This window comes from Heptranchias perlo, chromosome 16 (genome assembly GCF_035084215.1).
Source record: "Heptranchias perlo isolate sHepPer1 chromosome 16, sHepPer1.hap1, whole genome shotgun sequence".
Classification (NCBI taxonomy): Eukaryota; Metazoa; Chordata; class Chondrichthyes; order Hexanchiformes; family Hexanchidae; genus Heptranchias; species Heptranchias perlo.
The window spans coordinates 8,196,330-8,210,896 of NC_090340.1; the positions used below are offsets into that span (position 1 = coordinate 8,196,330).

The 14,567-nt window shown below is 50.4% G+C and overlaps 1 protein-coding gene across 3 annotated transcripts in view; it reads left to right on the forward strand.

Moving 5' to 3' along the window:
• The window catches only part of pnp6 (purine nucleoside phosphorylase 6), an 80,512-nt gene extending 75,032 nt beyond the window's left edge, over positions 1–5,480 (forward strand). For all 3 annotated transcript variants that reach the window (XM_067997617.1, XM_067997618.1, XM_067997616.1), the window contains one exon: positions 1,599–5,480. In XM_067997617.1, the coding sequence (XP_067853718.1) occupies positions 1,599–1,798 (200 nt within the window). In that variant the 3' untranslated portion in view covers positions 1,799–5,480. The remainder of the gene's footprint in view (positions 1–1,598) is intronic.
• The last annotated feature ends 9,087 nt before the right edge of the window (positions 5,481–14,567 follow it).

A 14,567-nucleotide genomic window follows, 5' to 3' on the forward strand; every position in this document is an offset into this window, starting at 1 on the left:
TTTTCACACAAAGGATAGTGAATATCTTCCCCCAAAAGGCTGTAGATGCTGGGGGTCAATTGAAATTTTCAAGATTGAGATCGATAGATTTTTATTGGGTGAGAGTATCGAGGGATATGGAGCAAAGGCGGGTAAATGGAGTTGAGGTACAGGTCAGCCATGATCTAATTGAATGGTGGAATGGCCTACTCCTGATCCTCCTGTTCCAGTGATTTGAACTCCTTATGTACCATGACAAAATTAAAGAAACAGTGCTAAATCGTTCATTAGAGTTGGCTCATTTTAACATTCTTCTGGCACACCTGGTGCTTAGCACATGATGGCTGGGAGGGCCATAGAAACATAGAAAATAGGAGCAGGAGTAGGCCATTCGGCCCTTCGAGCCTGCTCCGCCATTCAATATGATCATGGCTGATCCTCTATCTCAATACCATATTCCCGCTCTTTCCCCATACCCCTTGATGCATTTTGTGTCTAGAAATCTATCCAGCTCCTTCTTAAATATATTCAGTGACTTGGCCTTCACAGCCTTCTGTGGTAGAGAATTCCACAGGTTCATCACCCTCTGAATGAAGAAATTTCTCCTCATCTCATTCCTAAATGTCCTACCCCGTATCCTGAGACTGTGACCCCTCGTTCTGGACCCCCCCCAGCCAGGGGAAACATCCTCCCTGCATCCAGTTTGTCTAGCCCTGTCAGAATTTTATATGTTTCGATGAGATTCCCTCTCATTCTTCTACGAGCTGGGTGGGGCCACAATAGCGGGAGTCAGCAGCTATTAAAGGGCTGAACCACTCAATTCAAATACAAACATCTTGTGGGATTTGTTTAAATATGTATTTGACTGGTAGTTTGTTCTTCAAGGATTGGCCTGTGAAGGCCAAGGAAAAGGAAGTGCAGTAATGATGGGAAGATCATCCAGGAAGAAAGGGAAATTTTATTGCAGGCCTCCCTGGAGGCAGATTGGCACTACTTGATGGAGCTCTTTTCAAGTGCTCAAGCATTATAAAGACCTGGATCATCCCTGACCGCCCCCTTCCCAAAACCTTTTTAAAAAGTTCATTCTCGGGTGTCACTGGGGCTGGCATTTATTGCCCATCCCTAGAGATACAACTGAGTGACTTGTGGGCCTGTGCGACTGGAGTCACATAAAGGCCCAGACCGGGTAAGAACGGCAGGTTTCCATCCCTAAAGGTCATTAATGAACCAGTTGGGTTTTTACAAGAATCCAATAACTTCATGGTCAATTTTACTGAGACCAGATTCTTATTCCCAGATTTTTTTTTTAACAATTCCATTTCTCAAACTGCCAACTGGGATTTGAACTCACATTCTCTGGATTATTAGTTCAGGATGCTACTAGTCTATTAACATAATCACTAAACCTACCTTCTTCTCTTCAATGAAAGCAAGTTCTGTTCTGATAGTGTTGCCTCATAACTCAGAGCCCTCAGGCTTGGTATCTCCTCTCTGGACCATCTCCAGAAGTGGGAGAGAAGACTGGAGAACGGAGGTTGGATTGGCCTTGGGCTTGGGTTGGATGTACACTCATTAATGATACTGTGGACTGATGATGACGAAGGTGTTTCCCTCGCTAGGTATGAGCACGGTGCCCGAGGTGGTCCTCGCTCGACATTGCGGCATGCGGGTATTTGGCACCTCCCTCATCACCAACAAGGTAGTGATGGACTACAGCAGCCAAGAGAAGGCAAACCACGAGGAGGTCCTCCAGACCTCCAAGGACCGAGCTGAGGCCCTCCAAGGACTGGTCACCAACCTCGTGGGGAGAATGGACTGAGGAACAAGCTGCCACTTGCCTAATGAGAAATGTCGCGCACCTCGACAATGCTGCAGCAACCATATCGCAAACAAATAGGGGAGGAAATCAGACATGGGTGGGACGCAAAACAGGCAGAATCGCAACGGTTGCTCATTATACGCCCGCCCGTTATACGCCCGCCCGTTATACGCCCGCCCGTTATACACCCCCCCCAATAGGACTGATTATCGGGCGTGTTGTATAGCGGCCAACCAAAGCATTTCTGTCTGTTTTGCGTTTCGCTCATGTCCAATGTCACCCCGAGTGCTGTTACTGCTTATATTTGCATAGTAGGGTTATACCAAGAGCTTAGTAGAAGTATCAGAACGAGCTGTTACTTATTTTAAATACAATTATTGCATAGAGGAGGTGGATTTCTACTGATTTACTATAAAGGGAGCTGGAGCTCCCCTCATAACCAATTGACTGGAATAACATGAGGCTCCATAGACCAGATGGTGCCAAGTTCGATTCCCGGTCTGTGCTCAGATAGTTGGTCTCAATTGGTACAATTGGGCTCGGAGTTCCTGAGCTATAAGAGGGATAAAATCCACTGGGCTCCTGCTCTCGATCACTGTCTGCCCCCAATCAGATATTTACCTGACTGAATGCACCTTACCTGCCTTTTCCTGGGAATCTGGCCCACATATCCATTACACTGCAGGCAAACAAAAAACTGCCAGAAAGTGAGAATGCGTAGATATTGAGTGAGAATAGGATTGAGCCTGACTGTTATACCTTCAGAGAACGAGGAGAGAAAAACACAACCAAACTGCTACCTATATAGTTATCCGTGTCTCTCAGTTGCCTGTAATCCTGTTTTACACTTTAAAATGACTGCCATTTTGTGTGGAGCTCAGAGTGACGTTATGTAAACTCCCACTCCATCCACAGGACACGTGCATTCCACTCTTTCTCACAAACAAATGTTGCTTAAATATTCCCTGTCTAAAGAATAAACCCAAAATACCACCCTAACCTTGTTAGCTGACGTTGGCCAGCTTGGACCAGTTCCATTCCTGGCCCTAACATTTCCCTGATGTCAGGAACCAATGTGTTCCAACACAAGATTCAATCCTCTGTACCTCACTGGCCAACCCCGAGTCCCGTTCCCAATAAGAAAGTAGCGAAAGGAGAAAGTGTAATTCAGCCCATCGGCTCACCCATTCCGCAGACCCTGCCATGAACTGTATCCCACCCATTCCGCAGACCCTGCCATGAACTGTATCCCACCCATTCCGCAGACCCTGCCATGAACTGTATCCCACCCATTCCGCAGACCCTGCCATGAACTGTATCCCACCCATTCCGCAGACCCTGCCATGAACTGTATCCCACCCATTCCGCAGACCCTGCCATGAACTGTATCCCACCCATTCCGCAGACCCTGCCATGAACTGTATCCCACCCATTCCGCAGACCCTGTCATGAACTGTATCCCACCCATTCCGCAGACCCTGCCATGAACTGTATCCCACCCATTCAATCTCCTGGGGGAAACTTCCATATAAATACTCCCTGATCCCCAAAGACAATCAAGCAAAACTCCAGAATATTCATTCATCCTCATACTCCCACTATTCAGCCCTGGCCTCCTGATAATATCTCCACCGCTTCCCCTGAGCCCAGCAACAGAGGACCATCATATCCTGTGAAATACTTACATTACAGAGAATGTACAGCACAGAAACAGGCCATTCGGCCCAACAGGTCCATGCCGGTGTTTATGCTCCACATGAGCCTCCTCCCACCTTACTTCATCTCACCCTATCAGAAAACCCTTCTATTCCTTTCTCTCTTGTACTTATCTAGCTTCCCTTAAATCTATCTGTGTCAGTCGCCTCAACTACTCCTTGTGGTAGTGAGTTCCACATTCTAACCACTCTCTGAGTAAAGAGGTATCTCCTGAATTCCTTATTTAATTTATTAGTGACTACTTTATATTTATGGCCCCTAGTTCTGGTCTTCTCCACAAGTGGAAACATCTCTACATCTACCCTTTCATGATCTTATAGACCTCTCCCAGGTCACCCCTCAGTCTTCCCTTTTCGAGAGAAAAGAGCCCCAGCCTGTTCAGCCTTTCCTGATAGGTAGAACCTCTCAGTTCTGGTATTGTTTGACCTACAGTCTGTTCCTCTCCCTATAACCTCCTAGACTGCCCCCAGTCAGATATTTACCTGGCTCAACACACTGTAACTGCCTGTTACAGGGAGCCTGTCCCGCTATTCCAGGGAAAAAAACTTTTTTCTTATCCCGAGGCTTGTTAATTTTAACTCCGAGTCCTCTCGCTTTCCACAGTTCGGGTCCCGCCGTGTCCTTCCATCTCTATCCTCCATCAGTTTAAAGACAGCTCAACTCTTATTTAAAGGGGCCGTATTTAACATGGCACCAAGTGTTACAAGATGGCACATCAGGGAAAATTCTACACAGGGCAGATTTGACCGGTGTCCCAACCAGGGACCCTCCCCCGCCAGCCAAGCATGTTGGGAAATCTTGTGCAACGTGCTGGGGATTTCTCGGTACGTCCGACCAGCGGGTAAGACCCACCCCCCCACTGGGATGGCGCTTTTTTAAAAAGCTTGCGTCGGGTGCAGGAGGTTTACTGGGGAACGGCCATTTTCTCTGTCTCCTCTTTGTGAGGAAAGCTGGGGAAGTTGGGAAGGCAGAGCCAGAGAAACAGAATAAACAAGAATAAGAGGAGTAAACTCCAGCGATCACCCGGAGCGACTCACCGGGTACTGAGATTAGGAGCGTTTCAGAATGTAGTGGGGGTACCACGGGCTGCCCTTCACACTGATTCTAATTTTTAATATTTTTCCTTCTTCACTTTCTCCCCCTCCCCTCCTGAAGGCTCTGATTCCTGTGAACATCCAGTTTCCTCATGCCAGCCCCTCCTGGTACCTCCCCTAAGTGGCACTCTCCATGTGCGAGCCTGCTCAGTGAGTGTCAAAGGGCTATTCCACCAGACGGGGCATCACAGAGCCCAGCCTGATCCTATCGGCGTCCAATCCTCCCAGCAGTGCTCATTAGACAGGGATGGACTATATCAATCTTGGGCTGATTCTCCCAGGGTGTCCATCAGAGAAGGATGAGACACCAGGCTCTGGACGGGGAGGCCTTGTTGGGCCAGCGCACTCTCTCTTGGCCAACCAGAGCTGACACAATCGAACCTCTGCTCAGTGTGGCTGAGATGAAAGGAAAATCCCCAAATCCGCAAACCTGAAGTAGAAATAGAACATTCCGGAAACACACAGCTTCTTAAAGAGAAAATACAGGCCTAATACAAGGTCTCTACTCAAAATGATTGTAAAAATACACTTACTCAAACTCACACTAGTTTTTCTTTGCATGTTGTGAATCTGTTTAATTAAATCGACTTTTAACAGATCTACGACACTGGATATTTTCGAGAACTGAGCTTTATTTTGACCTGGACCCAATGTTTATAACAACAGTGAGAATCCTAAAGATTGACTGACATTCCTGTTTTTACCACAGTGAGTCTGGCTGTTCCATAGTTACAGGGTTGGTTTGTGATGTTACAGTGTGATAACACAATGTCATGGCACTAACATGTAAGCAAGGATTGTCAGTCTGTGAAAATAGGACGTTAAACTGCACAGCCCAGTGGAATAAGATTAAATCGTAATATTTGCATTGATTCTGGTGTGTTTATTGGAAAAACAAACAAAAAAAATGAACTCCAGGAAATCATAGTGGAGAAGAGAAACTTGCTGTTTTTGGTCCATTGTATCAGCCCACAGTGCCTCAGGTACAATGGATTGCATTGTGGGTCAAGATGGCAGCCATTTTACACACAACAAACAGCTTTGACATGAATGGCCAGGTATGCGGTTTTGGGTGGTGTTGGTTGAGGGCCGAATGTTGGCCAGAACTCCCATCTCTTCTTCAAGTGCTGCCACGGGATCTTAAACTTCCAATTGAACCACCTCAGTTTAACATCTCGTCCCAAGGACGACACCTCTGACCAGGCAGCACTCCCTCGGCACTGCCCTCGTGTCAGCTTAGATTGTGTGCTTGTGCTCTGGTGTGAGGTCTGAGCCCACAACTTTCCGCCTCCAATGGGAGAGCCATCCGGTTAATGTCCTTTAGGGAAAGAAACCTGCCGTCCTTACCCAGTCTGGCCTATATGTGACTCCAGACCCACAGCAATGTGGTTGATTCTTAATCGCCCTCTGAAATCGCCTAGCAAGCCACTCCGTTGTACAATCTCGCTACAAAAAGTCATAATAAGAATAAAACTGGATGGACCACTAGGCACCGGACACGAAAAAGGCAAACCAAGCCCAGTCGACCCTGCAAAGTCCTCCTCACTAACATCTGGGGACTTGTGCCAAAATTGGGAGAGCTGTCCCACAGACTATTCAAGCAACAGCCTGACATAGCCATACTCATAGAATCATACCTTTCAGCCAATGTCCCAGACTCTTCCATCACCATCCCTGGGTATGTCCTGTCCCACCGGCAGGACAGACCCACCAGAGGTGGTGGTACAGTGATATACAGTCAGGAGGGCGTGGCCCTGGGAGTCCTCAACATTGACTCTGGACCCCATGAAATCTCATGGCATCAGATCAAACATGGGCAAGGAAACCTTCTGCTGATTACCATCGACCGCCCTCCCTCAGCTGATGAATCAGTCCTCCTCCATGTTGAACACCACTTGGAGGAAGCACCGAGGGTAGCAAGGGCACAAAATGTACTCTGGGTGGGGGACTTCAATGTCCATCACCAAGAGTGGCTCGGTAGCACCACTACTGACTGAGCTGGCCGAGTCCTGAAGGACACAGCTGCCAGACTGGGCCTGCAGCAGGTGGTGAGCGAACCTGAGGGAAAAACCTACTTGACCTCGTCCTCACCAATCTACCTGTCGCAAATGCATCTGTCCATGACAGTATTGGTAGGAGTGACCACCGCACAGTCCTCGTGGATACAATGTCCCGTCTTCACACTGAGGACACCATCCAACGTGTTGTGTGGCACTACCACCGTGCTAAATGGGATAGATTCAGAACAGATCTAGCAGCTCAAAACTGGGCATCCATGAGGCGCTGTGGGCCATCAGCAGCAGTAGAATTGTATTCCAGCACAATCTGTAACCTCATGGCCCGGCATATTCCTCACTCTACCATTACCAAAAAGCCAGGGGATCAACCCTGGTTCAATGAGGAGTGTAGAAGAGCATGCCAGGAGCAGCACCAGGCGTACCTAAAAATGAGGTGCCAACCTGGTGAAGCTACAACACAGGACTACATGCATGCTAAACAGCGGAAGCAACATGCTATAGACAGAGCTAAGTGATTCCACAACCAACAGATCAGATCAAAGCCCTGCAGTCCTGCCACATCCAGTCATGAATGGTGGTGGACAATTAAACAACTAACAAGAGGAGGAGGCTCTGTAAACATCCCCATCCTCAATGATGGCAGAGTCCAGCAGTGAGTGCAATAGACAAGGCTGAAGCATTTGCAACCATCTTCAGCCAGAAGTGCCGAGTGGATGATTCATCTCGGCCTCCTCCCGATATCCCCACCATCACAGAAGCCAGTCTTCAGCCAATTCGATTCACTCCATGTGATATCAAGAAATGGCTGAGTGCACTGGATACAGCAAAAGCTATGGGCCCTGACAACATCCCAGCTGTAGTGCTGAATTCTTGTGCTCCAGAACTAGCCGCACCTCTAGCCAAACTGTTCCAGTACAGCTACAACACTGGCACCTACCCGACAATGTGGAAAATTGCCCAGGTATGTCCTGTCCACAAAAAGCAGGACAAATTCAATCCGGCCAATTACCGCCCCATCAGTCTACTCTCAATCATCAGCAAAGTGATGGAAGGTGTCGTCGACAGTGCTATCAAGCGGCACTTACTCACCAATAACCTGCTCACCGATGCTCAGTTTGGGTTCCGCCAGGACCACTCGGCTCCAGACCTCATTACAGCCTTGGTCCAAACATGGACAAAAGAGCTGAATTCCAGAGTTGAGGTGAGAGTGACTGCCCTTGATATCAAGGCAGCATTTGACCGAGTGTGGCACCAAGGAGCCTGAGTAAAATTGAAGTCAATGGGAATCAGGGGGAAAACTCTCCAGTGGCTGGAGTCATACCTAGCACAAAGGAAGATGGTAGTGGTTGTTGGAGGCCAATCATCTCAGTCCCAGGACATTGCTGCAGGAGTTCCTCAGGGCAGTGTCCTAGGCCCAACCATCTTCAGCTGCTTCATCAATGACCAGGTCAGAAATGGGGATGTTCGCTGATGATTGCACAGCGTTCAGTTCCACTTGCAACCCCTCAAATAATGAAGCAATCCGAGCCTGCATGCAGCAAGACCTGGACAACATCCAGGCTTGGGCTCATAAGTAGCAAGTAACATTTGCGCCAGACAAGTGCCAGGCAATGACCATCTCCAACAAGAGAGAGTCTAACCACCTCCCCTTTGACATTCAATGGCATTACCATTGCTGAATCCCCCACCATCAACATCCTGGGGGTCACCATTGACCAGAAACTTAACTGGACCAGCCACATAAATACTGTGGCCACAAGAGCAGGTCAGAGGCTGGGTATTCTGTGGCGAGTGACTTACCTCCTGACTCCCCAAAGCCTTTCCACCATCTACAAGGCACAGGTCAGGAGTGTGATGGAATACTCTCCACTTGCCTGGATGAGTGCAGCTCCAACAACACTCAAGAAGCTCGACACCATCCAGGACAAAGCAGCCCACTTGATTGGCACCCCATCCACCACCCTAAACATTCACTCCCTTCACCACCGGCGCACTGTGGCTGCAGTGTGTACCATCCACAGGATGCACTGCAGCAACTCGCCAAGGCTTCTTCGACAGCACCTCCCAAACCCGCGACCTCTACCACCCACCAAGAGCAGCAGGTACATGGGAACAACACCACCTGCACGTTCCCCTCCAAGTCACACACCATCCCGACTTGGAAATACATCGCAGTTCCTTCATCGTCGCTGGGTCAAAATCCTGGAACTCCCTTCCTAACAGCACTGTGGGAGAACCTTCACCACACGGACTGCAGCGGTTCAAGAAGGCGGCTCACCACCACCTTCTCAAGGGCAATTAGGGATGGGCAATAAATGCTGGCCTCGCCAGCGACGCCCACATCCCATGAACGAATGAAAAAAAAACAAACAGACACAAAGGTGAGGGGGGTCACTTTAACCCCCAAGAACTGGTGGGTGGGAGGTTACAGTAGCGGCTTTTTGGAGTGGGACGGTATCCTGGCTCCAATGCACCCACTTCTGGGTTTAACCCAGGCAAGTTAGGATGCGTGCAACAGAAATCCAGAAGTCCCGTCCCCATTTAAAGCTGGCGGGCCGATATTTAAAGGGCCATTCAGGTAGCTGAAACACTTTCGGTCCTTAACTTTTTGTGGATTCTGCAACAGAACGTGTCTCCTGTGACTTCTGAAACACGCCATTGAAACGGAGGCGGGCCCTTTAAACCTGTGATTGACCATCTCACTGAAGAGGTACTGCAACTGGGCACTCTGTCCTCAGACAAACCTTTGGCTGCGAATTCTTTGTGTTTACACTGAGATTCCTTTGTTGAGACTGAGAATTCTTGTGTTCAGACAAATTTACCTGTATTTTGGAGCTCCTCAAACTGACAAAATCAGGATGGTGTGGGGGATGGGAGGGGGGAGGGTGCAATGGATCTGTTCCACAGTACATCGGAGGAGGAGGAGGAGGAGAATGAAGATGGGGAACCCATCGCCAGAGCAGCCGCGCACATTGCTGCCCGTGATGACAGGCATTCCCTCATCTCTAACAGGTTCTCCTAATGAGATCTGCAGATAGAAGACTTTGAAATACTCAGACCACCTGAACGACCACCTTCAATCTCTCAACCCCCCCTCTCCATTTGCACAAAACAGTTCTTCAACCACACATATACCCATTGCACATGTGCCCAATGGGTGGCATCATGTCTTGGCATTGATGATGAAGCACATGAAAAGCGACTCAATAATGGCCAAGACGTGGCAGTGTTGGCGATAACGGTTAAATTTAATGTACCATAACAAAAAATCAAATATAAATTAACAACATGACAGCTCATCAGACACCCTTGTGCATACCCTTGGTGAATTACAAAACCTTCGCCTTCCTCTTCCTGCTGCTTCTACATGGTGCATCCCCTGTGACCTCAGCAGAGGTAGTGGCAGGTTGCTCAGGTCCCTGCCCTGGCTGCTGAGATGCTCTCGGGTTTTGGAGCCCGTGAGGGCCCCCCCCAAAGACTGCTCCACCTGCACCTGTGCAGGGGCGGACTCGGCCATCGAGAGAGGAGGCAGTATTCTGGGTACTGGTTGAGAGGGGTTGGGAGGGGCAACGGGTGAGGCTTGGGAGCACTTTGAGTGAAGTTCCCACTTCCATGTCCCATTTCGCCATCATCCCTCTCCCAGGCCAGCGCAACATAACTCCCACCACACAGCTGGCCAGCAGGTTGGTGAGGAGATGAGCCACATTGTATGGCCATGGATAAGGTATCTGTCTGTCTGTTTAAGGCAGCAGACATGTTGCCATCCAGAGTCCACACGGTCGTTGCCAGGGCCTGAATGGACGCACTTGTGAGCTGTGCTTGAAGCTCATTGGAGGCTGCCATTCTCTCCATTGCGGACATTCCCGCACTTACCTGTGCCACCATTCCAACAGTGTCTGCTCGTGCTCACTTGTGAGTGGTGAATCACCAGGTGACAACCTAACTAACTGTCTAACAGGACCCACCGAGGTGTGAGTACCTGCCCTGGTGTATGGCTGGATATGAAGTGACGGTGCGCCCACAGAGGCATGGAGCTCCTCTGAGGAATCGCTTTCTTCCATTTTTACTGATTCCTCGTGAAGGCCCTGGAAGACAACAGAAAGCGATATTAATGATTCATTGCAAAAGTGACATTCTTTCCAATGGCCATACTGAGGTCTGACACAGTTACATCATTGATAAATCAATTCATCGTATGTGTGAACGATATTAAAGTTCTGTCACCAGCCATCTGCGGGTTCCCAGTCTCTCCATCTCCAATGGATAGACATGCAACGGTCCGACTTATTTCCATGGCCTCCTCCTCCATATCTGTCAACTCCACTATTTGTGGTGGGCCAGCTCCAGTTCTGCTCCTCTCCCTTGCATTTTGAGCTCTCTTCTCTTACAAGGGGAGAAAGAACAGACCTGTGAGTGACTGTAGGTGACGTATTCACCCTATGAGTGCATTGCTTTGGGTGAGGCTGACTATGAAAGAGATGCATCAGAGGGTGACTACCAGACAGATACATCACATTGCATCGGGATTGGGGTGAGTGGCAGTGGTGGGTGAATAAATGGGCAGTTGAGGACTTATGTGATGGGTAGGGGTACCAACGCAGACTGAGAGGGGGGGTGTTGAACAACACAGGCTGTGGGTGCATCAGCAACTGTACTCACTTTCCTGACCTGGTTAGGTCATTAAAGTCTGCACTGAACCCAAGATCTGGGCACTGTGCTCCTACTGCTCACCTCTTCTGCCACCTCCAGCCATTTTTGGGTACAGAGCCAGGTTTCTTCCTACCATCCATTGGAAACATGATCTCCTGGATCTCGCTGCAGCCAAAAGCACATCTAGGGAGGTGTCATTTAATCTAAGGGCAGCCTTTGCTCTCCTGGACTCTATTTTTCCTTCAACATCCATTGTTGGACTGGCTCTTTAAATAGTGAGCTTTAAATCGCATCATTCAGGTGTGCAGTAGGCCGGCTGGGCAGCTTGGAGAGGTGAAACCCGGAAGCAAAGATAATTGCCTGCAATTGAATTGCGATCGCAGATTTAAACGCACTCATTTTGCCTCCGGGTTCCCCAGGCCCGAGTTCCCGGCTCCAAGTTAAAATCATGCTCAAGGACTCTGTGGGGTCGAGGTGGCTCCAAGAAAACATATTATCTTCCATAAAAGAGAAATCTTGGATCCGAGTTAATCCTCTGCATCCCGATTCCACAGGCTGGCCTGCAGTGCACCAGGAGACTGAATACGGACTCCATATCAGGCAAACAGAAAGTCTACCCGTGTGTTTTGTCTCACTTGTAGAGAAGCAATGGTGAAGCAGTTTGCATGAGCTGTTAGCACAGCTATAAATATGGCGGGTGGAATAACTCCACAAGTTCGCCCTGGAAAGGAGACCGTTAATGGAGCACCCAGGAGAAGGAAGACGCCAAGAAGCTGAAGAAGATAATGACCATCCCAAGCAATCGGGAGCAAATGCCCGTTGAATGAGCTGTCCGGACGGTTGGAGTCGTCAGTCAGGATGTCATGCCCAGAACGCCTATTAATAGCCTTTTCCTTTTGTCATTTTCCTAGGTGTCAGCCTTGGCTAAGTTGGTAGCTCTCTCGCCTCTGAATCAGTGGGAATAGAAGGAGATGCTGATGGGGTGAGGTGAAGAGGGGAGGGAGGAGGCTCGTGTGGAGCATAAACACCGGCATGGACCTGTGGGGTCGAATGCTGTAAATTCTATGTAATCCATGCAGACCAGAAGAGCCCAGGTCCGATTTGCAGTTTAACTGATTTCAGTTGAGGCGCTACGATTATCCTCAATGCCTCTGGATTAGGGAGGATATAAATCAGCAGGAGAACCCCTTCCTGATCACCCTGCAGTGGACACTGCTGGAAAGTGCATGCTGTGGATATCGGGTAAGAATTGGAGCAAACTCAGCCGTGATCCCCTTCAGGGTCAATGTCTGTTGACACTCAGTCCACATGGGCGAGGTACCACAGGGCAAGCAGCACCCAGAGGGAAGGGTTGCCAACTCTGGTTGGACGTTACCCTGGAGATTTTATCACATGAAACTGCATCCAACCACCCACCCCCACAACTCCACCATTGGTCGCCCGGCATGTCAATCCTCGCAGTGCCCCACCCACCCCGCCCCAACGCCTCCATCATTGGTCACCCGTCATGTCCATCCTCGCAGTGCCCCCCGCCAACGCCTCCATCATTGGTCACCCGACACCACCATCCTCATAGTGCCCCACCCCCACAACTCCACCATTGGTCACCCGACATGTCCATCCTCATGGTGCCCTGCCCCTCCCTCACCTCCATCATTGGTCACCCGATATGTCCATCCTCATGGTGCCCTGCCCCTCCCTCACCTCCATCATTGGTCGCTCGACATGTCCATCCTCATGGTGCCCTGCCCCTCCCTCACCTCCATCATTGGTCGCTCGACATGTCCATCCTCATGGTGCCCTGCCCCTCTCCCACACCTCCATCATTGGTCGCTCGACATGTCCATCCTCATGGTGCCCTGCCCCTCTCCCACACCTCTATCATTGGTCGCTCGACATGTCCATCCTCATGGTGCCCTGCCCCTCTCCCTCACCTCTATCATTGGTCGCTCGACATGTCCATCCTCATGGTGCCCTGCCCCTCTCCCACACCTCTATCATTGGTCGCTCGACATGTCCGTCCTCATGGTGCCCTGCCCACTCTCCCACACCTCCATCATTGGTCGCTTGACATGTCCATCCTCATGGTGCCCTGCCACTCGCTCACCTCCATCATTGGTCACCCGAAATGTCCATCCTCATGGTGCCCTGCCCCTCTCCCTCACCTCCATCATTGGTCGCCCGACATGTCCATCCTCATGGTGCCCTGCCCCTCTCCCTCACCTCCATCATTGGTTACCTGACATGTCCATCCTCATGGTGCCCTGCCCCTCTCCCACACCTCCATCATTAGTCGCTCGACATGTCCATCCTCATGGTGCCCTGCCCCTCTCCCTCACCTCCATCATTGGTTGCCCGACATGTCCATCCTCATGGTGCCCTGCCCCCTCTCCCACACCTCCATCATTGGTTGCTCGACATGTCCGTCCTCATGGTGCCCTGCCCCCTCTCCCACACCTCCATCATTGGTCTCTTGACATGTCCATCCTCATGGTGCCCTGCCCCTCTCCCTCACCTCCATCATTGGTTGCTCGACATGTCCATCCTCATGGTGCCCTGCCCCTCTCCCTCACCTCCATCATTGGTCGCCCGACATGTCCATCCTCATGGTGCCCTGCCCCTCTCCCACACCTCCATCATTGGTCACCCGATATGTCCATCCTCATGGTGCCCTGCCCCTCTCCCTCACCTCCATCATTGATCACCCGATATGTCCATCCTCATGGTGCCCTGCCCCTCTCCCACACCTCCATCATTGCTTACCTGACATGTCCATCCTCATGGTGCCCTGCCCCTCTACCTCACCTCCATCATTGGTCGCCCGACATGTCCATCCTCATGGTGCCCTGCCCCCTCTCCCACACCTCCATCATTGGTCGCTCGACATGTCCATCCTCATGGTGCCCTGCCCCTCTCCCTCACCTCCATCATTGGTCGCTCGACATGTCCATCCTCATGGTGCCCTGCCCCTCTCCCTCACCTCCATCATTGGTCGCTCGACATGTCCATCCTCATGGTGCCCTGCCCCTCTCCCACACCTCCATCATTAGTCGCTCGACATGTCCATCCTCATGGTGCCCTGCCCCCTCTCCCACACCTCCATCATTGGTCGCTCGACATGTCCATCCTCATGGTGCCCTGCCCCCTCTCCCACACCTCCATCATTGGTCGCCCGACATGTCCATCCTCATGGTGCCCTGCCCCCTCTCCCACACCTCCATCATTGGTCACCCGATATGTCCATCCTCATGGTGCCCTGCCCCCTCTCCCACACCTCCATCATTGGTCTCT